Here is a 27,283-nt window from a genome sequence, read left to right as displayed (position 1 = left end):
CTTTTACATGAACTGATGAATAGAATATGTATAAATTGTAGACAGTCATAATTTTTAAATTTAAAAAAAGAGGTTACAATGTTATCATATTAAATATCATATTACAATGTTATATATATTAATATCAGATGCATGCCCCCAAAGTCTAAATGCCATAAGTGATATGTGAGTGAAAGAATGCATAGTAGGCATTAATTAAGTAGTCCTTACTAACATATAATTTCAATTTCCTGAGCAGAAATAAGGCTCTTGCAAGTTTCTTCCTAATGTGTAGAATATGAGCACTCCATGTTAACTTAAATAGTCTCAATAAAATCCCAGCAGTTTCACAGGGACACTATCTGGTGTAGCAGATTTTAGTGTACAGAGAAGATGCTGAGTTTTATTGGGATTCATAAGGAGATGGTTGGCAGAAAACCAATCCACTGCCTTTTTAAGTATAATTGGAACCCTATTCGTCGCATCAGAATGATGGGGGGAACTATGTAGAAAAGTAGTATCATCCGTATAGAGGACACAGTCAGTAATCATATTGGAGCACAAGTAATTAATCATGACCAGAAGTAAAAGAGGTCCTAGCACAGAGCCCTGAGGTACACCATATTTAATATTTAATGGTTTTGACTGTATACCATTTACATAAACTGACTGCTTACGATCTGATTAGGAGGAAGAAATAAATTTTAGTTCAGTTTCCTTAAAACCATAATATTTCAACTTATTTACGAGAACTGTGTGATTAACACAATCTAAAGCTGAAGAGAGGTCACATAGTGAGAGAGCCAAACATTGATTTCCTTCAAAAGCCTTAATTATTTGCTTTATAACATATTTAACAGCTTGAGTTGTACATTTGTTGGGTCTGAAACCAAACTGAGTAGGTGTAAATAGATTTAAAGATTCAAAATAGTCCAGGATTTGGGTAAATACAATTGATTCAATGATTTTTGCCAGTGGAGAAATAATTGTTATAGAACAATAATTGTTTGGAGAATTGATATCACCACGTTTGTGAATAGGAATGACCTTGGAAAACTTCAACTGATCAGGAAAATAACCAGACTGGAGACAAGAGTTAATGACAATGGCAAGAGGGTATGCTAACCAGTCAATTACATATTTGATTGAATTATTTGAAAGCCCAAACATATCTTTACAATTATAATTCTTGAACTTTTTCACTACTTTAATTATATCTATCTGAGAAACTTCTTTCCATCTAAATGTAGAATTGGAGGTGGGAGTATTACATAATAGGTTATTAGCAGTGTTAGCTGAGGTTTGATTAATATTATTTATATTAGCTATAATATTGTCAACCGGACTAATAAAGTAGTTATTAAAAGATTCAGAGTCTATTGGAACATCATCAGACTTTTTACTTGGTCCTCTTTCTCTTTTGATGATAGTCCAGGGTGCTCTGCATTTGTTGGATGCACTATTAATGTAGCCAACATTGGCATGACATTTAGCCAATCTTAACTCAGTATAGTAGTCCTTCTTTTGGTTATTGTAGGCTTTTTTAAGATCATCACTACCACATAGCTTATACTGTTTATATAAGTTGAGTAAATTCCTTTTCTTATTCTCGAGGTCAACATTAAACCAATTTGCCCGTAGATTGAGCTTATGTTTCAGCTGAATTGATTTCTTTGGGAATGCACATTCAAACAATAACAGGAAATGACTAAAAAAAGTTGCAAACTTTCTTTTACAATCATAATAGGTCAGCAGGGCATCCCAGTCAGTATTATTAAGCAAAGTTATGAAGTCATAGACATGGTGTACAGTCATCTGTCTAACATACACAGTTTTGGAAGTTTTGTTATAGCTATTTACACACAGCTTAGGGTGCCATGAAAAGGAGATTGCAAAATGATCAGAGAGCATGGGGTCAAAGACTTTGAGAATATAGTCGGATTTATCAGCATTAGTTATTACATTGTCAAGACAGGGATTCAACCTAGTCGGTTCCGAATTGGCGCAATATAAATCAAAGCCCCTGAGAAGAATGTTTAGCTGAGTATGATTCCTTGAATGGCAACCCATGTCAACATTTAAATCGGTTCCTATAACGACAGTTCCGAGAAAGTTTTGAAGATAAGTTAAAACCTTCTCAAGCTGTTCACAGAACACAACGAAGTCTCCATTAGGAGAACGATAAATAGATGCCACAATTAATCTCATTCCTTTAAGGTACACAGCAACAATTTCAAAATGTAGATCCATACAAAACGATGTAAATCCAACCGTTTACACGGGAGATCGTTTTTTAAATAGATGCATACACCGCCATTTTTGAAATATTATCTACAGTAGATTGAGCCAAGAGTATATCCCGTTATTTGATATAGATCACTTTCCTGCTCATGTAACCAGTGTTCAGAAAGACACAGAATATCATAATTTGCCGAGTTCAAGTATATTTCCAGGTCACAAATCTTGTTTCTTAGGCACTGAACATTTAACACGAGGAAGTTGACAGAAAAAGAACTAGAACTACCCGAAGTTTTTGGAGTTTTCAATTGGTGCACTAATATTCCGGAGAATGCCGGCGGGATCTCGGAAAAAAATGATTGCCGAGGAAAATATTTTTTGGCCAAAACTCTGGGGAAAGGAGATCTTCGTCAATCGAGATATGAAAAGAGGCATAATTACCTCTGGATACCTCAAGCTGCTCGATATCTACTGATGTATCGGGGAGCTCGGGCAGGCGGTCCTTCAGATAGGACATAATTGCTTCTGACGTGGTGTCAGGATGAAAATTCCAAACATTCACGTGAGAACGTCGATTAATGCCAGAGATAGAGCACTTTTTACTAGAGGAACCCATGACGGGTGTACGGCATCGCCGCTTATGTTGCATAACATTAAAGCCATCACTAGAAATGTAAGAAGGGTGGCTAACAGAAGCATTTTCACCAGTGTATTCACTCGGTTGAGTGACGAGGATTTCAGTGGTAGATGCAGAAGACACAGAAGTAGATTGAGGTTGAACACGGGACGTGACAGGCACTGTAGATGCATTCCGTTTGAAGGCACGAGCTTGCGGACGGTCCGGAGCACCAACCAACGGTAGGCTTTTTCTCTTTAAGCATCGGCGGTTGAACTTGAGCATTAGGCTTCGGAACATTAACAGATTTTAAACAGTCTGCAAAAGTAGTCGCACATGTAGGCTCTTCAGTAGTAAGTTTGCGTTCAGATTTTAAATTAGTGAAGAAACATTTCAAACTTTAAATTGAATGACATCTCAATGTATTGCTATGTGCAGGGAAATATATAATTTATATTCAGAATATAATTCAAGGGAAATATCAGGAAAATGATTCCATTTCCATTGGAAAGATTTAGGAAAAGTCTGGAAATAGAATCTAAAAAAGAATGATCACCCTGAAATCAATAATTGATCAATTTGCCTCTAGTAGAAGGCATTCCTGAATTATACCATTTATCTGAAGAAAAAAATGCCCCAGGCTCCTAAATTATGGCAACAAGATGGTAAATGTTTAGTAATGTCAGCATATGTCTTGAGATGTACTTGTTCAAGTCTAGCAAATGAGAAATAATATTGAATGGTTGGTTTCTCCATTTTGTTGGGAAATGATAAGATTCCAAGTGAAATATATTTATGTATTGCTATATTATATGGGCAATAGGCATCTCAATGTTGAGTTGGTGTAATTCGGTACATGGCCATTTTTTTATATTTGTTGAATTTAGTTCAAAGTGTAGCAGTTTCTGTAATGTAAAATGAAATTTTATTTGCAGCCATCCAAACGAGAGTGATGACCCCGAAATGGCTGAACTGAATGGTGAGATTAATGAAGCCAAACTCATTGTGGAAAAGGTAACTCTGCAGTAGATTAAGTGGTCTCGTGACTGATAAGTTATCCAGTATTGATTGGCAAAATATTTCTCTTATTTCACATGCTCCTTGTGACCTCAAGTTAAGTAAACCTGAGGTTTTTATCATTGAACCCTTTAAATGAGATCCGGTAGCAATATATGTCCATTTGACCAGCCCATAACCTAAACTGCACATATCTGCATATTTGACTTTGGAATTAATATTTGGTTGTCAACAATCATATTGTTATTGTCCTGAATGGATATCTTTCCCATGGTGCTTTTATAGCATACTTCTTTTTTATATTTGTACCAAAGTGAGTGGACTGGAAAGATTTATGGAAAGCAGTCTTCATCAGGCATTATGTTTACGCAGGTACAGTTTTTGCTTCAAATCTGGCAATTGCATTATCACTGCATTTTTTGATCCGCCAATCAGGACTTTGTTCTTCATAATTGATTTCATCATTGTTTGTTTCTCTGTGAAATGAAAAATGATTATATTTCTCAAAATGTGCAATTTGTCCTTCCTCTCTCTCTTTTTATCTCCTACCATCCCAAGCCAACTTCTCACCTTGAGTGCCTTTATGACGTTTCTGGCTTTTAAATTTTCCCTCTTTGTGCTCACTTTGTGTTGGGATAATCCTGTTTCCAAATTTAATAACCGTAATTTTGTTTTTTATTTACGAATTAAGGTTGAAGGAACTGCTTGCAGCATTGATTTGGCAGCACTGCAGCTTCTATCATTTCAGAAGAAGAAAGTGAAACCTCGACCTTGGAATGTTTGCTTAGACATTGGATCCAAAATACTCATTCCAGTGTCTGGATATAAAAAGGTACTTCATTAAAGATGTTGTGTAATTGATGCTGCATCTTAATTGTTTTTTAATGCATTATGTCATTACAATCACCAGATGCAGTATTATTTGTGGGCATTATTTTCAAAACCGCTTTCATTAATGGCATATGTTCCAAAGAACCTAAAACTTATAGGGAACAAATAAAGTAAATCAAAGGCAATATTATCTCAAGACCTTTAGAAGGAAATAATGCTTTTTTGATTTGTGATTTATGGCAAACTCTTGAATATCTATGTGCAGTTAATCTCTTTTGTGAATTATCCGTGCTCTTTTCCCTTTACAGCACATTTAAATTTCAATAAAATTTCTTCCAAACAGAATCATTGTTATTAAGGTTCTTTAAAATGTAATTGTAAAAATAATTAAAAGCTTTGACGCTTCAAAGTTTTATTATTAGATAATATACTGGTTAAGGCAGGTTTTAGATGGACCTAACTACCAAATAAATATTTTGTTTCTCCTAACAAAATACAACCTAACATCCTACTCTACAATATGTCCCTCTTCATCTCTGTGTACTTCCTTCCTCTTCCTGCTTAACATCCCTATCCTATTCCTCATTTACTCAACATTCTCCCCTCTATTACAGTCTTCAACATCTCACTACCAATCAATATGCCCTTCATCCATTTTTCCTGCCTCCTTATGATTTCTCCCCATAATACCCTCTCCTCACCTGCCATGCCTAGTTCTTCCTCATTTGTTTTCCTTTCGGTCCATTTCACCTTCTCCCTTCTTCTCCACGCCCCTTTCAAAAGCCTGCAATCTACGTCTATCCCCCTACGTCAATGGCCATGTTTCGGTGCTGTACATAACTATACTCCATGTCAAAGTTTTGAAGAGCCTTATCTTAAAATTCTTACTCATCATCCCTGTCATCAAATCCCTCTGACTTCCAACTGATTATATAAATTCCCTGCTGACTTCAATTTCTATCGCCAGTTCTTCCCATTTCTCTTTAATCATTTCTACATATACGTTGAACAGCATAGGTGATAATGGACAACTCTGCCTTACTCCTCTTCATAACACTGCCGAACTGAACTCTCCGTCCCACACTCGCACTGAGCAGTCTGAGGCATGTACAGGTTGCGGATTAGCCTCCTGTCCCACCAATTGATTCTTATTTTCTGTAATGTACTCATTGGTTTTTCCCAATTCACTCTATCAGAAGCCTTTTCTAAATCTACAACACAGGCAATTACGTCCTGATTGTATTCCATATTCCTCTCGATCAGTGATCTCATTGCTACAATGGCATCACACGTACCTCTCCCCTTCGTAAACCCAAACTGATCATTCCCCAAGTAATCATTTTCCCTGCTCTTCATCCTTTGGTTGATGATCCTGAGAGCACCTTTAGCTGCGTGGGAAATCAAACTTATTGTCCTGTAGTCCTTACATGATGTAGCCTTTACCTTTTTCGGAATAGGAACTAAAACTGATCTCACAGTCTTACGGCCAGATTCCTTCCTCATAAATACTACGAATTAGCCCATATAGCCTTTTCCTCCCACATTTTCCTAAACATTTCAATAGTTCCGCGGGAATGTTATCCACCCCCACGGTCTTATTTAGTTTCATCTCCCTGAATGCCCTTTCTATCTCATCGTTGAGTATGCCTGGACCTAAGCTATCTTCCTCTACGTCATGTTCCCTTTCCATGTCTAAGCTTGGCCTAAGTTCTTTAACAAATAGTTCTTCTATATATTACTTTCATCTCTCTTGGATCTTTTCTGTACCAACTATTATCTTTTTCTCTAATTGTGAGCATAGATCTGTCCTTCTTAATTCCCAATTTTAATTTAACCTTGCTGTATAGCGCACCGATTTCACCCTTCTTCTGCAATTTTTCCATATCCTCGCACTGCATTTTCTACCATGCTTCTTTTGCTTTATTTGTTGCCCACCTCAATTTATTGTTTAACTCTTTGTACTTCATTTTGCCTATCTCCGTGTGTACATTCTTCCATTTTCTCGTCTCAACCATCTTTGCAATCATCTCATCCGTAATCCACAGTTTCCTTGTCCTTTTTCTGTTAACGGTTCCTATAGTGTCTTTTGTGGCTATCCCTTTCTTGATACATTCTCATTTTTCTTTGATAGTACTCAGCTCTTTACCTCCCTGCATGGTTTTCTCTACAGCCTGCTGGTACTCCTTCCTTGTCAATCCATTAAATGCTTCTACATTCCATTTCTGCCACCCCAGCCTTATCTTTTTGAAACAGACGCTACATTTCTTAGCAACTAAATTGTGGTCAGAGTCCGCATCCACTCCCGGGAAGCTTTGCGAATGGATCACACAGTTCCTAAATCTGTGTCTAACCAGAATATAATCTAGCTGATACCTTTCTGAGTTACCTGGCATTTTCCATGCATACTTATGCCTCATGTGGTGTCATAAACGAGTGTTGGTGATGACTAACCCCTGTCTCCGACAGAATTCAATGACTTTCTCGCCGCGGTCATTCCTTGTGCCTAAACCGTAGTCCCCGACCTCATCACCATCTCTTCCTTTGCCTACAGTCGCATTTCAATCCCCCATCAATATCAAAAGTTTCCCTGCAGGAACACATGCGATTATGTCCTTAATCTGATAGTATATCCTATCGACCTCTTCTTCCTTATGGTTGCTTGGTGGCTCGTATACCTGAACAATGACCAAGTTTGTTGGTTCCGCTTTCAATTCAACTAGTAGTATTCAACCAGTCACTTGCTCTTTGTTGACGAAGCTTCTTCCTACCTTCTAACTCAATACAATGGCAAACTTTCGTTGGCTCTCGTACCCTCGGCTGTATATTACTTTGTGGCTATCACTCCAGTAATCCCTGGCATCCCACCATCTCACTTTACATAGACCTAAAATTTTTATGTTTCCTCTTTCCATCTCTAACTTTATATTCTCTAATTTTCCTGTCCTCAACATTGTGCTAACATTCCAAGTTCCTATTCTAACTACATTGATCTTCTTCTCTTGCGTCTTCTGTCCTGCTGCTGTCAGTTTTGCTTGGCAAGGCTTTCGTGAGATGGCAACCGTGGGACCTTTGCCTCTCCTGCTGCTGGGCGCAACACACGGCCGATTGGACCGAGTTCCATAGTAATAGCAAGAATAAGGAATAGAGGTATTAAGGTAGAATCAAACGACTCCGATTTGGAGGAAAAACTAAAAAGCCACGACTGTTCCCGAAAGAGAGAACTGATAATGATAAAAGAAGAAAAGAATAAGCCGCGTCTCCTTATAACGGGAGTCAAAGAGACATTTAAGGAAGAAGAAGTACTCAAGTGTATCAAACTGCAGAATGACCTACCCGAAGAAAGCGAGGTAGCTCTGAAGTATAAATTTGGTAAAAGAGAATCCACAAGAGTAAACTGGGTGTTAGAAGTTGACGCCACGACCAGGAAAAGACTACTGACAAATAAAAGAGTGTATATAGGCTATGACTCACACCAAGTCCGCGACCACCTTACGATTCTGCAATGCTATAATTGCCAGAAATTTGGACACTTAGCAAAAGAATGTAAGAGCGAAAAGAGTACCTGCAGTCATTGTTCTGGGGAGCATGACTCGAGGCAATGCAACGAAAAAGGAAGCAGTCCAAAATGTATAACTTGTGTGGAAGCCGGAAACGGGAAATTTGACCACAATTCCCATGGCAGCAAATGCCCTATCATTCAGAGTAAGTTGGAGTGGCTAGCCAGTGCGATAGACTATGGAGAATAATCAACATATTCTCAAAATAGGGCAAATAAACACCCAAGGAGTCAAAACGCCCAGATTAGAACTGAGGGAAGTCAGCGAAAAACTTGGAGTGGATATTTTCTTTGTCCAAGAGCCCTACGTCATCAGACCAGGAGAGCAAAAGACCTGGAAAATACCAGGGATGGGGATGCGGGCAAGAACCATCCCAAGTAATCCAGCAAATAAGGTTTTCGCCAGCATTATCTTATTTAACAACAGCCTGGACGTCCTGGAGTTAACACCTTACTGCGACAACTACCATGCAGTCGCTGAGATAACGTCAGGGAAAAGCTCAATAATAATAATAAGTGCACATTGTCATCCGAGCAGGTGTATTAAACCGTTCATAGAACACATGATAAAAATCGTTCAGGAAAATCGAAGTCATAAAATCTTACTATGTACAGATAGTAATGCCAAAATTGAAACCTGGTTTCATAGGTTTACGGACTCTAGAAGGAGGTCAATTGAAGAACTAGTCCTAGCTGAAGACCTCTACATTGCTAACTGTATCGGAGAACCGTTTACCTTCTCCAGTCCGAATGGCAAATCCAACATAGACCTGACCATCGGTAACGCCAAAGTCATCCGAAATATCACCAACTGGAAAGTCCAGCCAGGGAAGATTACCAGTGACCACCAATTGATCACCTTCGACATTAAAGAAGCTAGTTACTGGGAAACACCCGAAATGAGATGTATACTGAAAAATGCCGATTGGGTAAAATGCGAGGAAACCTTCCTGAACAAACTAGTTGCCTCGGAACGGAGTACTCCATGGACACCAACAACGGAGCAAATAGATCGCAATATAGCAAGACTAACCAAAGCTATAAAAAACTCCATGAAACAAGTATTCCAGTAAGATATTACAGAGGCAAAACTCATCCTTGGTGGAATGACGACCTAAACATCCTCAAAAAGCAAGTCCACAAACTGAGAACCGTCTTCCAAAGAAGTCGAAACGAAGACAGAGGAATCCATCTTCTGAGATACCTAGCAAAGCTAAGGATGTACAAGGAACGTATGAAAAAATCCAAAGAAAATGCTTGGAGAAAGTTTGCTGGACAAAACTTTGGAGACAACTCCTGCGGCTTTATCTACAAGTTATTCTCAGATAAACTGAAACTCCGAACAATACCAGGGACTAGACGAAATGACAAGGGAGAGGTAATGCTGATAGAAGAATGGATGGACAAAATGTTGGACACCCTTCTACCTGACGAAGATCAATCCGATAATTGTTACCACGAGTCTACCAGGAGAATGTACAATGAACCGCTTGAGAAAAGTGCCGCAAGGCTCTTCTCAGACGAGGAAGTCAATGAAGCCATCTACCTGATAAGAGATGGCAAATCCCCCGGCCACGACCAGATTCCGGTACTGTATGAAGAAAACTGTGTCAGCCCATCTCAGGAGAGCTAACCAACATCATCAATGACTGTATAGTCCTCTCATACTTTCCGAACACCTGGAAACTTGGGAAGCTACACGCTATTCTAAAGGATAAGTGTAAGGGCCCAGGGAACGCCGAAGCGTTCCGACCAATCCCTCTCCTCCCAGAGCTGGGAAAGGTAATGGAGAGACTAATTAAAAAGAGAATTATAGAAGAGGTTGGGGAATGCAGATCTACCACCCCAAGCAATATGGGATTACTCCAGGGAGAAGCACAGTTGATGCCATAACTAAACTGCTGAGACTAACTACCAACGATTACAAATACACCATGGTGGTTTTTATAGATATAAAAGGCGCTTTTGATTCTGTCTGGTGGCCATCCGTAATGTAATGAGCATTTGCAAGATGAGTCTGATTTAAGTGAATAAACTACTTCCTGGATATTTCATTTAGTTGAAAAAAATCCTAACTTAAAATTAATACTTTCCAGTTTTTCTTAATCATTACTTTTAGCAATTTTAAATGAGAAGATGACTGTGGTACCCGTGCTATAGTCTCCTCCTCTCCCTTACACACGACTCACTTCTCTGCCTGACTGAAGCCTCAACTAATCCCGAAACCTGGACTTGCTAAACAGCACAAGCATCATTGCCTCATTCAAGAATTCAGCAGACACCCTTTGGGTCAAAACCAGAATAAAAGAAAGTCATTATTGCACCGGTTGAGCAAAGAAAAAAGTCCTCATTTGCCAAAGAAAAATTTCTTTTCCATCAAGACAATGCATGATTGCACCCCTGCTCAGTTTCAATGGCGACAATAATGGAATTAAAGTACAAATTATTGCAACATCCACATTATTCTCCATATTCAGCTCCCGGTGACTTTTTATTATTTCCACACTTAATAGCCTTCACAAAATAGCCTAGCCAACACAGATGTGCCTATTTTCAGGACCTTCTAAAATCCTAATTTTTGGATGGCTCAAAAAAGTAGGAGAACAGCAGACTAATGAGAGTTGAAACTTGCTCTCTAAGAGCCATGCTCCTCCGATACTATGAGGGCCAAGTCTTGGATTTTCTTAGGACTTAGTGATTGATCCATGGGCTTTCCATTATTGGCATACAATGTACTAAGCTGTGGAGATAAATAGGAAGAAGAGAGAAATGTTTTGAAAAAGCTGCTTTTATTACTTTACTCGTTTCTTTGGAGTTGCTTTGGAATTACAATTTCCTGTAGAGTTCTCAAGTGTCCATAACAATATTGTGAATCTGTCCAACATTTCTATTAAAAAATTTATGATAGTACCCTGGCTCTTGCAAACTTTCCAACATTTGAACTCGTTTTTCAGCAGAGTGCTCTTCAAATTCCAAAGATACATGTCTGCGTGGCAAAACTCTGTCATCTATTTCTTCTTCTGTTAATATTTATAAACCCAGATTACCTTTTCAACATAAAGCCAGCCTCCAACATTTGTAATGGTCAAGGCTATTTCCCTTGCAGTCTGCAAAGGGTCCTGATAATCTCCGGGTTCATATCCTGTGAAGAGAAAATCAACCTCCTATTCATGCATCTTGTTTCATGCCTTTTCAATGATGGCTTGTTCCACCTCCCTCCAAGAATAAGCCAATTAAAACACACAAATACTTCAAATTATATTTTTTTATGTTCAATATTGTTCTCTGTTCCTGGTCTCTCATTGTTACTTGGCTCTAGCACTTCATTTAAAAATGTTTGCCTGTACAACATGCAATTGCAAGCAATGATTGATTACTCCTTAATCCATCGGCTGAAATAATGAAGCTGTATTTGGGGGCAAAGCAAGGCACTTAATTTTACCATCCCTACCGCACATATTGTTAAAGTCAGGATGAGAGTGGGATTTGCTCAAAATCTATTGTGCTTTTACCTCATCCTTTGGAATACCCAGAGCATCAACTTGGTGTTTCACAACTTTAGGAGCAAAGTGATGGTGGAACCAGTCCATTGTGATAACTCTGGTGAGCCTTGCATTACCCAAATGCCTATAAAGTACAGGGAGTTCATTCATTATTTTCCTCTGTGCTTGGAGTTGTTGAAATTTTCCCACTTCAACTTGTGGCTACCATCTGCATTAATGCAGAGTAGTGTAGAGGCCCTTTCCTTGCTGATTTTTCATCCAGGAACCTTTGATTCACTTTAATGTGTTTTCTTGAAAAGCTCTCCAGCATGGGGTGGTTTCATCTGCATTGCATGTAAATTGGACATGATTTTAAATCATATGCAGCCATTGGCGTGTGCAACTTCATCATAAATGGCTCCATTGCATCACTCCTAGAATAACTCAAAATAATGAGGCATGTGCTTTGGAAGTTACCCAAGGACATGGAAAGAACTGATGAATAAGTGTAAACAAATATGTCATGGCCATGCAACATGCGGCATTGTGATGAACAAGTTAATTATTTTCTTCAATTACCATTGCTGATGCAGGATTTACAATACCTTTGGAAAAATTAAGAATTACTCAAATATGTTTTTCATTCATGTCCTGAGAAACTTGCAAGTAATACGTATTTTTTGGGGAAGTTCTGCAGTGTAGCCATCCTGTGACCCCACAAGAAACCAACCGTACTTAATGGCCAGACTCAGTTAGGATTAAGAGGTTCCGAATTAGCAAGGGTTACTGCGTTTACTTCCAAATACAGGAGCTCAGCTTGCTTCAGTGTTCATTTAAGAAATTCAAAGCCATTCCTAATAGCAATTGGTATTTCTAATTTGCCGAAAGATTTCATGAAACTCTGAATGCTCAGTGGGAATTTCTTTTTCTTTCACAGATGAATGAAGGTCAGAAGTTGAAATGGGAAAATTGCTTGTCATCAGAGTTTCAGTCTATTATATTTCCAGAAAAAGTTGTTCCTTCATCCCATGGAAAAATGTTAACCGAAAGTCCAGGCAACTATTCAAGGGTGTCAAGAATGAATGTTGATGTTCGGAGTGATGGAAGAGAGGTGGAAAGGACTGAGATAATTGAAGGTTATCGCTTTGGCTCTTCCTTAGTGCCATTCAGAGGTAATTCATGATATATGTATGAGCAAATGGTTTAATTTTCACCATGTATCATATTTTTATTTAGAGTGAAATTTAGATACTTAGGTAAGTGTTTATGAGTTTTCTCTCCTTGAGTGTTGTCCAAACGAGATGCTTTGAGGGTAATAGGCAATATAAACCATAAACCCATCGACCATTCATTCAAGGTAATCATCAAATCAGCTCCCCATCGACCTTCTGTACCAATTCCAGTTCCTCGTGTGCTCGGTGGGTAGTTTTGCACTAGACTTGCGAAGGTAGATGCAGTTCTGCTGAAAATCTACCCATCATATTTGCATAAGATGTTCATGTTCTAAAACATCATGATGCCAAGCTCAGATAATTAATGCTGGACCTTACTAGATCTTAGATGAATCCATTTTTATGTTCCAGTAGGTACATACTTAATTCACTTACAAATTTTTTGGGAGGATATTCTCATTACAGAGATATGCTTTTTCTTTGACAGGGTGATTGTTTTTTTTATTTACTTTCGTAAAAATCTAAATTGCTTTCGAATTGCATCAGAGTCAAGGGTTCTCATTGAGTGAAACATGATTCCGTTTAAAATTTTGTGATTGTGTGTGTCAATTACAGTGTTGGTATTTTTTCTCAATTAAAATGCATTGATAAGGTGACTAATATTAAATTTGATGTGAATATAGAGGAGGACAAGGTGCAGTCTAAGTATCTAAGTGGAGAAAAATGTTTAAGTGTTGTGAAGGTCACGAGGAAAATATTTGTCCCTCGTCACTATTGGATAGATAAGAGCAGCACTTGCATCGTGGCTCGGGATGATGATGAGGTAATTAACGCATGTCCCTGCTGATCTTCTCTCCTTGTAGTGTGTGTTTTCATGAGGCGCTGAACATGTTGTCTTTTAGGATGCTGCTGTGGCCTTCTCTGCTCTAGTCAAGGCCCTCGATCATTTGGAATCTGTAGCCATTGTGAGAATGATGTACTACAGTCGAACCAAACCTCACATGGGAGCTTTATTTCCTGTTATCAAACCTAACAAGGAAGTGAGTTGCACTCAGTCATAATCTTCTTGAATATTTGCACGCCAGTTTATGCATTTTAAAGATATTTTGTAGTAGGAGAGTTGCTACGTGAAACTGAATAAAAAAATTTTATTCCAGGATAAAACTCATTCTTTTATTTTTTACTTTTCACATAATATTAGTTCAGATTGAATCTATGATCTGTGCAGTTTTAGTTATATTCTAGAATACAATGTTTTTGGTGATGGGTTGTTTTATCAGTGGTCGGCGTCTTTTGTCATTACAATTCTTGGCTTCAGTTCTTGGTTCCAATTCTGGTGAAGAGATACGTATCAAACTATTGACAGTTGCAACAGTAAATGTCATCTCAAACACCTTCAAAGAAAATACCAGCTAATTTGTACTTATGCTTATGATAAGTTTCATACTATCACAAAGTTTTACAAAATGTTTGTTTGTTTTTTTTTAAGTTGCCAAACTAAAAGAAGATTGCAAAATATTTAAAATAGACAGATAACACTGGGAAGGGCATTGACCGCCCTAGCAATATTATGTTTTCACTCTTTCCTTGGGCTTAAAATGAGATGATCTTGAGTGGCAATATTTGAATTGGAAGACTTCCAATCCCAAATCACCTATTAAGTTAAATTCCTTGTTTTTAAGTATATAATATGGAATTTTTCAGTACCTGGTGTTTGTCAAACTTCCATTTGCTAGCTCTATGAGGAAATGTCTTCTGCCAGAACTAAAAGTTAATCATTTAACAGCAGCACAGTTTGCAGCAATTGACCAGCTAATAGATGGAATGGATCTAAGCACTCCTGTGTAAGTATGAAGCATTTAGAAATATCTCCGACTCTGGGAGAAAATGATGAATGCACACGTTGAATTTATTTATTAATCATTTCATTTTGTTATTTTACAGTGGCAAAACATAAGACATGCCACACAAAACAAAAAATATATGCATACATATATTTGAGAAATTGTTATAATAATGAACTTAAAATTAAACCACTTAGCTTTCCACATAAAAACTTTTATTTACGACCTTGTATTTTTTCAACAAAGTATATATTTTTTTAATTTTATATGTTCAACAATGCATGAATTCACTCTCCCAGCCTGCTAATTTATCAATGTTACCATTCCCCCTCCTCCGCCCCCTCTTCCTACCTCAACCGATCCTTGCTTTCCTCCCTCCCTCCTATATACTGTGTTTGACTTGTATTTTTACCTGATGATGTTATACCATGACGAAACCTAGGTCGTAAATAAAAGTGGTTTATGTGGAAAAGCCAGGTGGTTTAATTTTAAGTTTAATGTGAAGAATTTCCACTGTGACGCCAGAAACTGTTTTGGTTATGATAATATTACCCCTGGTCATACCTCGACAAAAAATATCAATTTATAATAATAATAATAATATTTATTGGTCCCAGGAATTCACAAATTAAATCAGAGGACAAGTTGGAGGACAAACAATCTACTGTGTCAGTTTTCCAATACTTGAGGAACTCTTCCACAATATAATAGCATTTATCTATCAGAAACTACTTGAGATATTTCATGAATGTATCCCTAGGAGGAGTGGATTTTATGTCTGGTGGCAAATAAATTGTAAATTTTGATGGCCTCATGAAAGGGAATCCTATTATACATAGCAGCAAAATGGCAGAATAAATTTACATTAACACTCTGTCAGGTATTATGGCCATGTACTTGAGCATTGATGATTAGTTGTTTCATTTTATCCTTAACAACATACATAAGTAATGAATGTACAGACAAGGTAAAGTTAGAATGTCCAATTCTTTCAAGTAAAGTTTTCAATTTTGCCATGGGGGTATTTTGGCTACATACCTATTGCATCTTTTTTTACGTTAGAAAAACTCTACGGAAGCCAGGTGACGCTCCCCAGAAAATAATTCCATAGCTCATTTGTGACTGAAAGTCGTCATGGTAAACCATTTTTAGTATATTTAAATCTAAAATGTTTGTAAGATTTTGCAGAATAAATCCACTTTTTGCCAATGTGGAGCATAGACCATTGGTATGGATCCCTCAGTTTAAGGACTCATCAATGGGCAAACTTTTCAACTTGTGCTGTGTACTATTTCAACGTTTTGGCCTTTTAAGCAGAGTTTCAACTGAGACACTTCCCTCCTTTTTTTAAATAGAATATAATTTGTTTTTAGTACATTTGCTGACAGTTTGTTAATGCTGAACCATTTTTTAAAGAGCAATAATGAGCTATCAAACTTAGCTTACAATAAGTTAGTGTCCTTGTGGCTCATTGCCAGCATTGCATCATCTGCATACAGAATTATGTTGTTCATTAAATGAAGAACACCATTATTTTTCCACTGTTCTTTATTTTTGTACTGCTAGTTTCAACGCTTAGGCGTCATCATCAGGTACAAATTAATCAAGCCGCGGTCCATTAATATACCATTCATGAGGGAGAGGAGGGGTGGGTGAGAGAGGGGGGAGGAGGGGAAAGAGGAGGGGTTGCGATTGGCGTTGAGGGGGAGGGGGGAGAGGGGTGTTAAGCATCAGGAAACGTGATTGGTGGATTCACAGTTGGGGGGGGGGAATAGCTGGGTCTTTCCATGAAGGAAAGGGATGCTTTCAGGATTGGGGAGAGGTATTCAAACAACAATTCGTTCACCAAATGGCCCTGTATCAAATTCTTTCTGATTGCTTGATTGATGCTTGGCGAAGTGAGATTGCATGAGGTCACAATTTCTAAAACAGCGTTTGTGTTCCTCCACCCATGTGTTTAATAATCTCCCCATTTCACCTATATATATAGCACTACAGTCCTTAAAAGTTAACTTATAAATGCCACTTTTATTTTGTGTACCTATTTTGTCTTTTGTAGTAGTCAAGAATGATTTTAAGTTATTTGTATTGCAAAAAGCTATTCTAAATTTCTCCCTAGGAAATAGGTTGGCTAACTTTTGTGAAATCAATCCATAATTAGGGAGTTTGCACCATCTGTAACCTATTACCTCCACATTAATTGGTTTGAACAAAAGATTGTTTGCTTAAAGGAACGTTTTCTGTGTAGTATTTTTATAATCAAATCTTCTTTGCAGCCATTTTTCATTGCTATATCTTGAATCATTTTAAGTTCTTGAACAAAATTATTTTTGGAAAGAGAAATGGACAGCAGTCTATATAGGAGGAAATGAAAAGTGGAAAGCTTGTGAGATAACGGTGGATTTGGCAAAATTTTGAAGCCACATCATTTTTATTCCCAGTCCCATCATCGCACATGGCTTGTGTTTGCTTCTGGAAAGGAGTCAGTGGTAGGCGTGGAACCCAGCGTGCGGACAACTCTGTCATGTGCAGGTCTTTGTGAATAATTTTCCACACACCGTTGCAACTAAGATCAGTCTCATCCTTGACCGTTTGTTATGCCTGCACTTCGGTGTGATGCGAAGAGAAAGTCCTCCACTCTCTCTCTCTCTTCACTGTGGCAGCAGCACCATCATCGAGTGATGGCCTGCCACTTCTTCCATCGTCTGAGAGGGACAAGTAGTTGCCAGCTTGACGATTTCTTTTCCATTTCTCAACTCTGTCTTATGACGGGCTATCATTTCCATCAACCAACTTCATTCCATCAAAGTGGGGATTTGACACTGTAACCTTTCAAATGAGGCAACTTAATCACACCGTGTGCCTACTATCTTTTCCATACTGCGAGTCATTTCCATCTATGCTTCCTGAAACAAAAAAACAACATAAATAGCTGTAATTTACAGCATTATGTACATAAGAATCAATTAATGTGCAGAATAAATTTTATCCAGATATCTCAGTTATTTCTTAGTGATAATTACTCAAAAATTATACTCCCACATAAGTAGTGGAAAAGGTATGGCAATGTTTTCTGAGAAGAGCTGTTTAAAGTTGTTAATATATAATTTTGAAAACATTGTGCCTGTAGACACACATGAGTTTCGCAAAATATACATGTAGTTGAAATCCATACCATATAGTGACCAATCTATTATTTAATGCATATGAGTAATTCACACTTAATTTAATATGCTGAGAATTGTAGTTTTGAATGTTTGTTGAAATGGGTTGGCAATATAGATTACAAACATATCAATGTTGTTGAATTATTATTCATGTATAAATGAATGTTTTTTTTCAGGGATGATGATAAAGATAGCTTGTTGGATAAAGAATGGAGTGCCCTTTTTCAGCCTCATAAGGTTTTTGATCCATATTTACAATACATCCGGAGGTGTGTAGCTAGCAGAATTTTGAATCCTGGGGATCCACTGCCGAAAATAGATCCAGAAGTTTATAAAATGTTGACGGAGCCACCTGAACCCATAAAAGAATCAGTCTCGGAGACTTTAGATTGTATATCGCAGCTTTTTTCAAACTTGGGGCCAGAGCGTGATCAACCTAAGAAGGGCGGAGGAAAGAGGAGTGCTGCTTCCATGTATGTTTAAGCTTCTGTTAGTACTAATATTACCTCAATTACACCTATGTAGGAGAGTCCTTTGTGTCCTGGTGCCTCCACTATTGCATTGTTATTGAAGGTATGAAAGGCCTCTAGTACTTTGATAAAGTCTCCTAATTTCTTATTGAATCATATTGAATGTGGACACATCCCATCACCAAGCTCAATTGTTTAATTTAAAAAACTAAAATTTGCTTTTGTCAACATTGTCTCCTAGGGGTACAGAAGATAGCCACCCTGTCGTTGAAGATGGTGGGCAGCCAACTAAACAAATTAGAGAAGATAAAGATGGATATGGCGTGGAAATAAAAAAGGAAGAATGTGAAATAGTCGGGAGTTCATCTCCAATTGAAGATTTTAAGGCAGCATTAGAACTGGAAGATATTCCATTCGATAAAGGTTGGTATTTGCTGTTACATTTAGCTGTGGTCATAACTTGGATGTCACTATTTCAAAATTGAATGCGATATGCAATGGGATATCTTTCAAGTACAAACACAATCCATCACGTAATTTTTATGTCATGCCGCAACTTTAGTATCAATGGTACCAAGATATTCTCCTTACCATCGCACTGCTGTTTGATTCCCCCCCCCCACCTAAAAAGAATGAAAGAGTGACATAGATGCATTGTTGAGGGATGCTGTGGGACGTTATAATCCCTCCAGTAGTTTAGGTGGTGAGCCAGTGCTAAATTCAAAAGGATAAGTATATTTGCATCACTCTTCTTAATTATGTTCATAGTCACGCTACTCGACTTTGGAATACACGTTTCTAGCTTTGATTTATTTGCTTCAATTCTGTAGTCCTTGTTGCCGGTTTAATCATTACTTGTGTGTTCAGGTGAGGGGGATCCATTCCATGATGATCAAATAAGGGTGGCAGTCTGTATAATTTTTATACACCATGCTTTTTTTGAATTTGTAGGTGCTACACTCTGGGTTTCTGTTTGCGGATCATAGATGAGTTATTCCCTATTAATATTTTATGACCAAATTGCGATTCAAAATTGTATCTTTAGAGTGTCCATGTTCCCACTTCATTTTTCATATCACAATTCAGCAATCTTCCACTGCTGATGTAATCTTGGTCATTTTGAGATGTTCCCTTTGAGCAGTAGTACCAAACCTTAGTTTTCATTCACCCCCTGGGATCATCACCGAAAATCTTCTAAATTTTGAATTTTTACTGGTCATGGGTAGAAATATCTGCCATAATTTGATGCGCATTCTTTTCTGCTCAACCCAGTCAAGTGTTGGTGGCCCAAAGGAAGAGGATTTGGGCCAATGGGACGGTTGTGGCATTAAGCTCACTGATTAGCAGCCACTAATGTGTCCACAGCTGTAGTCGACCTGCACTGACCACTCAGATTTGCCATGGGTTTAGGAGGAAAGAAAAGTTAACGCACTTTTGGATTAAACCTTGTGAATTCTGGGTGCAGACAATAAACTCAATAAAAATAATATTTGAGGGATGCGCTTGCCTGTATTGACAAACTCCAGACAATGGCATCTCCCGAAGTTTCTTGGAATTTCGAAACAACTCAAACTCATGAAAACTCAAGTATTTCATACCAAATGCATGCATATGCATTTGGTATGAAATAAAATTATTCTTTTTGGTGTCGTTAAATTCTTGGCTTCAGAATTACAGGGCAGGTTGTGATGCCTTGAAAAGGCGTCACACAAGTGGACGTATGTTTTAAATGGTCCCACAAATAGTTTATTCGATAGTTCAGATATTTCTCTGTTTGAGTTGGGGAAAACTATTTTTAACCAATATAATTGTAAAGTATTTTTTATAGATTCTTTGCCTTCGGGTGTAGTTATCATGAAAATATTTCTTTTTCAGTTTGCAAGCAGATGCAAGAGGTTATAATTGGGATGGTGGAAAGTTCATTTGGATTGGTGGATTTTGAAAAACCCAGAGATTGCTTGAAAGTCATGAGGAACGCAGTCATTACCCACAAAATGGATAGGCTCGTTTCTGTTACATTTTTCAACAGCTGGATGAAAGATCTTCACCAACTGCTCCGGGAGAAGTTTAAAATGGGTTTTTGGAATCTGATTAAACAAGGTAATGCAAAATTTGATCTCTGCCTGCGCATGTCAAAACACCCCACTTTGCATGGTTGGCATGTATGCTGAATTGACTTTGTGAAATGATTTCGTGATCCATGGTGATTTGACGGTCCATTTTCAAGATTTCCTCTAAGCTCAGTGAACCAAAAGAGAAATCATGAACCGCTAGTCATTATCTCATTGTGTCCACCTTAAGAGATAATAAAATAAAATGACAATTTTTGCTTTTCCCAGCAACAAAGCAGTTCCGTGCCCCCACCTTTCATGGAAAAATGTTTTCCCTTTTGAGATTAAAGCATCAGAATCATGTAAGCCTTGGTGTATGTAACTGTGCACTGTGAGACGTGGCCTTCATCCCCAAAAATGCTCTTTTATTTAAGCTGCTGTTGAACTGAGGACAACTGAAAAAAACTTTAAAGAATGGAAAAAAGCCAAACAATGAATTGTGATACCCTAATTACTGCTATGCTGTCTAGAAATATTACCTTGTGAAGTTAATTTTCATTAATACCTCTGCCATTTTGAGGCTCCCATTTCTTTAGAGATATAGTTCTCAAGTGTTTGCCAGCTCATGGAACAAATCCATGTGAGAATGTACCCAACTCTAGCCACTGAAGGCGTAAATATATGATGAACTGACTCGATTGAAATGTAGTTTAGGCTACAGTATGATGCATTTATTATTGTATTGCCAATAAGGTATTTGTTGTCTCCCCTGATCCCTTGAGTCATTTTGTGTGTGATATTTGTGTACTTTTTGTGCAAAAACATCTGTGATAGATATGTGATACCCCATGCCATCCATTCCGAGGGATCAAAGTCACAGTGATAGAAATTCCAATGGCTCTAAACAAGGTGGCATGCTGTGCAATTTGAGATTAAATATGACGCTGAATATTTCCTAGCGGACACAAGACTAAATCAACATGAATTGATTTTTGTTTGCCACTGCAATCTCCTTTGTATAAAATTCACCAAATATTATTAACTAAACACATATGACATTGCCATTGGTAGGTATTCATTCAGTTTGCATTTAATGTACTAATGAATAAGTACACCAGCCAAGATCACTAATTACGAGGGTCATCCGGAAAGTAGTACCCGTTCGTGCCACATGAAGTGCTGACGACGCGAGTAGCCGCTGGACGAGGTCAGATAGCTTCAGTGGCTTGTCTGCCTTCTCTGAGCCAAGTTGCGTGACGCTAGCATTGCCTGTGTTGTTTCTGTGATTGTTTACAATGTTTAAAAAAATTGAGAACGCCGCCAGTTGTGAAGTGAGGGCAGTGATTAAATTCCTCAATGCAAGAAACGTCCGCCCATGTGATATTCATCGCCAATTAAAGGAGGTGTATGGAGACAATGTAATGGACGAGTCGTCTGTTCGGCGGTGGTGTCGCAACTTCAACATGGGGAGGGGGAACACACACGACGATGAGCGTTCGGGGAGACCGTCTGTCATTACAGACCAACTGGTGAGCTCAGTTGACGAATTCGTGAGGAACGATCGGCGCGTCACAATTGATGACATCTGTGAGCATTTTCCCAATGTTTCTCGAACAATTGTTCATGAAATTGTTAAACACCATCTGCATTATGCAAAAATTTGTGCAAGATGGGTCCCTCGCGTATCTCAATGAGCTGGCGGCGAAGGACTATGCAGCAGGAATACAGAAACTTGTCACACGTTATGACAAATGCCTTAATTTGCTTGGAGATTATGTTGAGAAGTAGTTTAAAGTATCCTCTTTCAAATAAAATTTTTTATGTTTGTTAATATTTACTTTTGTGTCTTTATTTCACGAACGGGTACTACTTTCCGGATGACCCTCGTAGATTAGTGGGCAATTATATTCCATGCACGAGAAAATGTATGAGCAGTGAATGTAATGAGGTATGAGGACTGTCAGGAAAGTAACTTACATTTGGGCCTAGTGTGGTGGTTGGATAAGGCACCATCTTGCCGTGTCCAAACATCCCTCAGTGCACGCATCCTGCTGGTGTGGGAGTGTGTGCAGGCTGTGATTCTTCTGATTCACTCATATTGCAAACTGCCAAAGTGTGCGCTGCAATAGGAAATCCCAAGAGTTGTCAGTGAGGACTGAAGTAATTTTCGTTTTGAAATACAATATGAACCTAGCAAAAAAACTAAGTTTAATAATATACATTCTAAAGGCATATTCTTAAACTATTAGTCTACGTAGTCCCCATTGAGGCATCCATCTTAATGATACGCTAGCTTTTTAATTCCATCTCTGAAGAAATCTGTGGCCTTACATTTTAACCTCTTGTTTACACCAGAATTCAATTCTGCATCACTGTCTCAGGGGCCGGGGTGGACCAGTGGTAGCGTGTTCGACTCTCATTCCGAGGGTCGCCGGTTCGAGACATTGCACGGAGAATACTATATTTTTCTGGATATTCTGCGGGAGAATATTTTTCAGCGGTCGACGACTTTTACACGCAGCACAAAATGACCCCACTACTGAGAGGAAGCAGCTCTCAGTAAAAGGCAATGATGGCGCAGATCAAGGAGATCGGCCCGGCATCAACTGCCACAGCTTCGGGCGAGAGTGAAGTTCACGGAATCGGCCGAAGTACTTCGATGCGGAAGGCAACGGGAAACCACCGCATTAAACTCCCGAGGAGATGCAGCCCTGCACTCAAACCTAAGGAATGGAGGGCTGCAGTACACCAATTCTAGGATTGTAATACATTAAAAAAAAAAAATCACTGTCTTGCAAGCTTCATCTATTTAGAGATCCTCAATCGTAAATCAGTGGTATTCATGAATTGTTTATTTGATCAGTTCATCTGTCACCATAAGGCTAGGCTAATGACCACTGCGGTGGACCTCGTCGTGAACATGGGTGCTGTGGCCATTTTTAAACTGAATGCACCACTCCGCCTTCACTCATTACTATTCCATCTCCGTACACTGCACAAGTTGCCCATGAATTTCAATAGGCTTGTGGTTTTTTCCATAGAAACCTAATCACAGATTGCACTCAACAACTTGTGGGCTTTTCTAACGCAGGGCACATTTTAACGGTGAGCTGTGAGCAAAGTAGAAAAATGACAGTCTACACACTACCACTGCAGGATGCGTAGTATTGAGTGTAGGGGCGCTTGGACACCAAAATGGTGGCTCTAAACCCAACCCACCGTCACGCTAGGCCAAAAAGTAAGTTACTTTCTGAACAGCCCTTGCATATTTTGGAATTTGTCACATTTGAAACTGATAGATGACAGTAATAATCTTCCCAATGGAATAGATGATAATGCCTGCGCTTTGCCAATGTTAAAAGGTATTCAGACTGGAAACCGATGAAGTAGGATCTTGCTGTAGGCAAGTAAAGGTAATATGCCAGATCTGCCTCAATCTGAAAAAGACATTACCGAGTTAAGAATTAACTAAATAAACACCAAAATCAGACCCACATCTCTCCTATGCTCATTTATTTTGATCATTCCCGCAAAAAGAGCACTCCAATTGTGGCAAATGTTGGATTAGAGAGCTGTTGTTAATTGTCAAGGATTTGGTCAAAGTACTTTTTGTATCATTGTGAGGCCACTATCTTTTCTTAGAACCTAGATTGTAGCAAAAGAACAGGTTTTCCTATTTTACTCTTAAATAGAAAAAATTTTATTCTCAGGGAAACTTGACATTCTCTGTAATTTTTAAAAATTGGTAATTATGTACCATGTGTGTCCATTACATTTTGGGTAGGTGTCCATTTAGTTTGGAAAAATTTCAATTTTGAAAAAATGAATAGCTTTTGTTTTTGATGAAAATATCATTTTGATGATGCCCTTAATAGAAAACATTCAGACCTATAATCAAACCTTATTCAGAAATGTGATAATGATGTATCACTATAAATTGGCAGTATCACTGTAGGTGGGTACGTTATTCTAAACAAAATAATAATCAGATCTGGAGTATTATTTCTGTTATGCATTGTATTCACACCGTAACTGACTTAATTTCCCAAGCTAAGTTGTGGAAACATGTTCCAGGAATGAAAGTAAATATGGCACTTGCAGTAAGATCTGAAATTATTTACAATCAAAAAGCTAAAGGGATAAGTATTAATCTTGTAATGCATGCCTAAATGAGCTACCCACACCATCTTTTTTGAGATTTTGCATTGTGTTAGGGCAAACCCATGTGCTGTTTTACTGCTTTGTGTTCATGTGTGACTATTCTCATATTGTTTGTGCTTGAACATTTTTGGCCATTCATCTTTTTTCTTCATAATGTTAATACGCCAACACAAATTTAATCTGGCAATGGTGATTCAGTCAAGCATCAATATTGAGTAGCCACAGCCTTCAGTTATTAAATTTTAGGTATGCTAAAGAAATGTGTTCAAAATCATGGATGTTTTTATACGAAAAATATATTTCTTTACTCCTCAGGAAACCTTGGATTTATAACTAATGAAGAATGTTCAGAGAGCAGTCTTACAAATGCTGAAATTAATGAAATATATGGTTGTAATGACTCACCTGCCCCTGAATTATCCGAGGATGAGGAAATGGATCTGGTTAGTATCTGCTCTAGATATATCCAGTTAAAGTATGCAAAAATTAGTGTTTTTACTACCTATACATTGGCATTTTTTTCCATTCATTAATTATGCTTTCTTAATTTAAATCAGTTATAGGAAGATATCTTTTTTCATCATGTATCATCCAGAATTGATGAGACTTGGCTCTTGCCTCAAATTCTCTTCAGCAAACATTTTCAGATCTTTACATTTTATTATACTCTTAAACCTCCACGAGGTTTGTTCAAAAAGTGTTGTGGCTTGTGTGTTCCCTCGAAAATTATTTATTTAGTCATGAATATCTATTTTGTCTCCTTCAAAGTAGTCGCCATTAGGTATTATACACTTGGGCCAATGTTTTTTCCAATCCTTGAAAACTTTCAAAAAAATCATTTCTCGTGATCTTGTTCAGCTCCTCCTTCGATGCGGTCTTTATCTCGTCGATCGTAGCATAGCGTCGTTCTTTCATGGGCCTCTTCAGGATCGGGAACAAGAAAAAGTCACTGGGGGGCAGGTCTGGAGAATACGGTGGCTGCGGCATCATTAGTGTGTTGTTTTTGGCCGCGCACAATTAACGATGTGTGAGCAGGGGCGTTGTCATGGTTCAAAAGCCAATTTTTGTTCGTCCACATATCCGGGAGTTTGTGGCGGATTGCTTCGCGCAAATTGAGCATAACTTGCAGTAAATATTCCTTATTTACCGTTCTACCCCGTGGCAAGAACTCAGGATGCACCACGCCCCTCTAAATGAAGAAAACTTTGAGCAAAACTTTGACGTTCGACTGAACTTGGCGTGCTTTTTTGGGTCTTGGTTCATGCTGCAGCTTCCATTGGGATTATTGGGAGTTTCCACGTCATAACCATAAACGCATAATTAGTCACCAGTTACAACATTCTGGAACAAATTTGGGTCGTTGTGGACAGAGTCCAACACCTCATTAGCAGTTTTAATCCGTTGCTGCGCTTTGTCAAAATTGAGCAATTTTGGTATGAATTTCGCGACGACCCGTGTCACGCCCAAATCATTGGTAAAAATCGAATTGCACGAGCCAATCGATAACTCAGCAACTTCTCTAACAGTGATTCGACGATTGGCCAATACTATTTTCTTCACTTCATCAATGTTTTCGTCTGTTTGTTGATGTGCTCGGTCGTCCGGCACGCTCTTTGTCCCTCACATCTTCTCGGCCCTCTGAGAACATTTTGTGCCACTGATAAACGTTGCTTCGGTCCAAGGTATCTTCTCCATATGCCACAGTGAACATTCGGAATGCGTCTGTGCGCTGAATTTTGTTTTTCACCCAAAATTTGATGCAGATTCTTCGATCCATTTTTTGGAACAGGCAAAAATTGAAGGCAAGCCAAAACACGTCACAGCAAAACAGCTGTCATCAATTAACTGAACATTCAAAATGGCCGGACTTTTTGGCATAAATGAGACACATACATAATGCCTCAAAAAAATCAATAATCAAATGTACATAACGCATGAAAATTCAAAATTCGCAATACTTTTTGAACAGACCTCTTATACTCACATTTACCATTGTCTGTTTCCCTCTTATATCTGGCTTTCAATCCAAACCATCATCTTTCACTTCACATCGCTGTGATTTTAATATCATCACTTAATATTGCAGACCATTGACATGTGAAAGGAGGCCAAATTTTTCGAGATTGGAGAGCATCAACAACTGAAATGGCAGAACCTGGTAATGTGTCTTGTCAGTAAGAAAGCAAGGCTTCAGAAATGATTTTAGAGGAAATGCATGTACGCCACCCTCTCCATGCATCTTGTCATGATAATGCATGTCATCAGTATTACCTACTGTGTTGATTTCTGAAATAAAAACATAAGATATGGCATTGTGTCACTTAATTGTCTTTCTTGAACTTTCTTAAGATGATTTCGAGTGGTAAGTAACCCTATGAATGAATGTTTAAAAGGTTAAGGATACAAAAATAATATGTATTGAATGTATTAGCTAGGCTACCTCAGATAATGGTATAAGCAAAGGTGGTTTGCACAAACAAGATCCAAGCTGATTCAAAGGTAACTAGTCATCATTTCCTGCAGTTCCCTTAGTAATGGGTAGAGTGCTGATGCATGAGTTGCTTGGGAACAAAGAAGGATATTTTTTACAAAAGTGGAACAATGTAAAATATGTGGAGAGAGATGATTTGAACTTTGGTCTCATAGGCGATCTGATGGATACTTAAATTATTACCTCGAATGATTTTTTTGTGAAGAGA

The 27,283-nt window shown here is 38.2% G+C and overlaps 1 protein-coding gene across 1 annotated transcript in view; it reads left to right on the top strand.

Moving 5' to 3' along the window:
• Ku80 (X-ray repair cross-complementing protein 5 Ku80) overlaps positions 1-26,889 on the top strand; it is a 32,332-nt gene extending 5,443 nt beyond the window's left edge. The window contains exons 5-15 of the mRNA XM_071584688.1: positions 3,769-3,847; positions 4,542-4,682; positions 12,657-12,891; positions 13,575-13,714; positions 13,794-13,931; positions 14,596-14,735; positions 18,079-18,375; positions 18,614-18,795; positions 20,248-20,472; positions 24,900-25,027; positions 26,671-26,889. Coding sequence (XP_071440789.1) covers positions 3,769-3,847; positions 4,542-4,682; positions 12,657-12,891; positions 13,575-13,714; positions 13,794-13,931; positions 14,596-14,735; positions 18,079-18,375; positions 18,614-18,795; positions 20,248-20,472; positions 24,900-25,027; positions 26,671-26,685 — 1,720 coding nt within the window. The 3' untranslated portion in view covers positions 26,686-26,889. The remainder of the gene's footprint in view (positions 1-3,768; positions 3,848-4,541; positions 4,683-12,656; positions 12,892-13,574; positions 13,715-13,793; positions 13,932-14,595; positions 14,736-18,078; positions 18,376-18,613; positions 18,796-20,247; positions 20,473-24,899; positions 25,028-26,670) is intronic.
• The last annotated feature ends 394 nt before the right edge of the window (positions 26,890-27,283 follow it).

The sequence above is a fragment of the Hetaerina americana genome, unplaced genomic scaffold (genome assembly GCF_022747635.1).
Source record: "Hetaerina americana unplaced genomic scaffold, ioHetAmer1.1.p SCAF_2, whole genome shotgun sequence".
NCBI lineage: Eukaryota > Metazoa > Arthropoda > Insecta > Odonata > Calopterygidae > Hetaerina > Hetaerina americana.
Note: the sequence above shows the minus strand (reverse complement) of the source record. Positions and strands in the feature narration are given on the sequence as shown.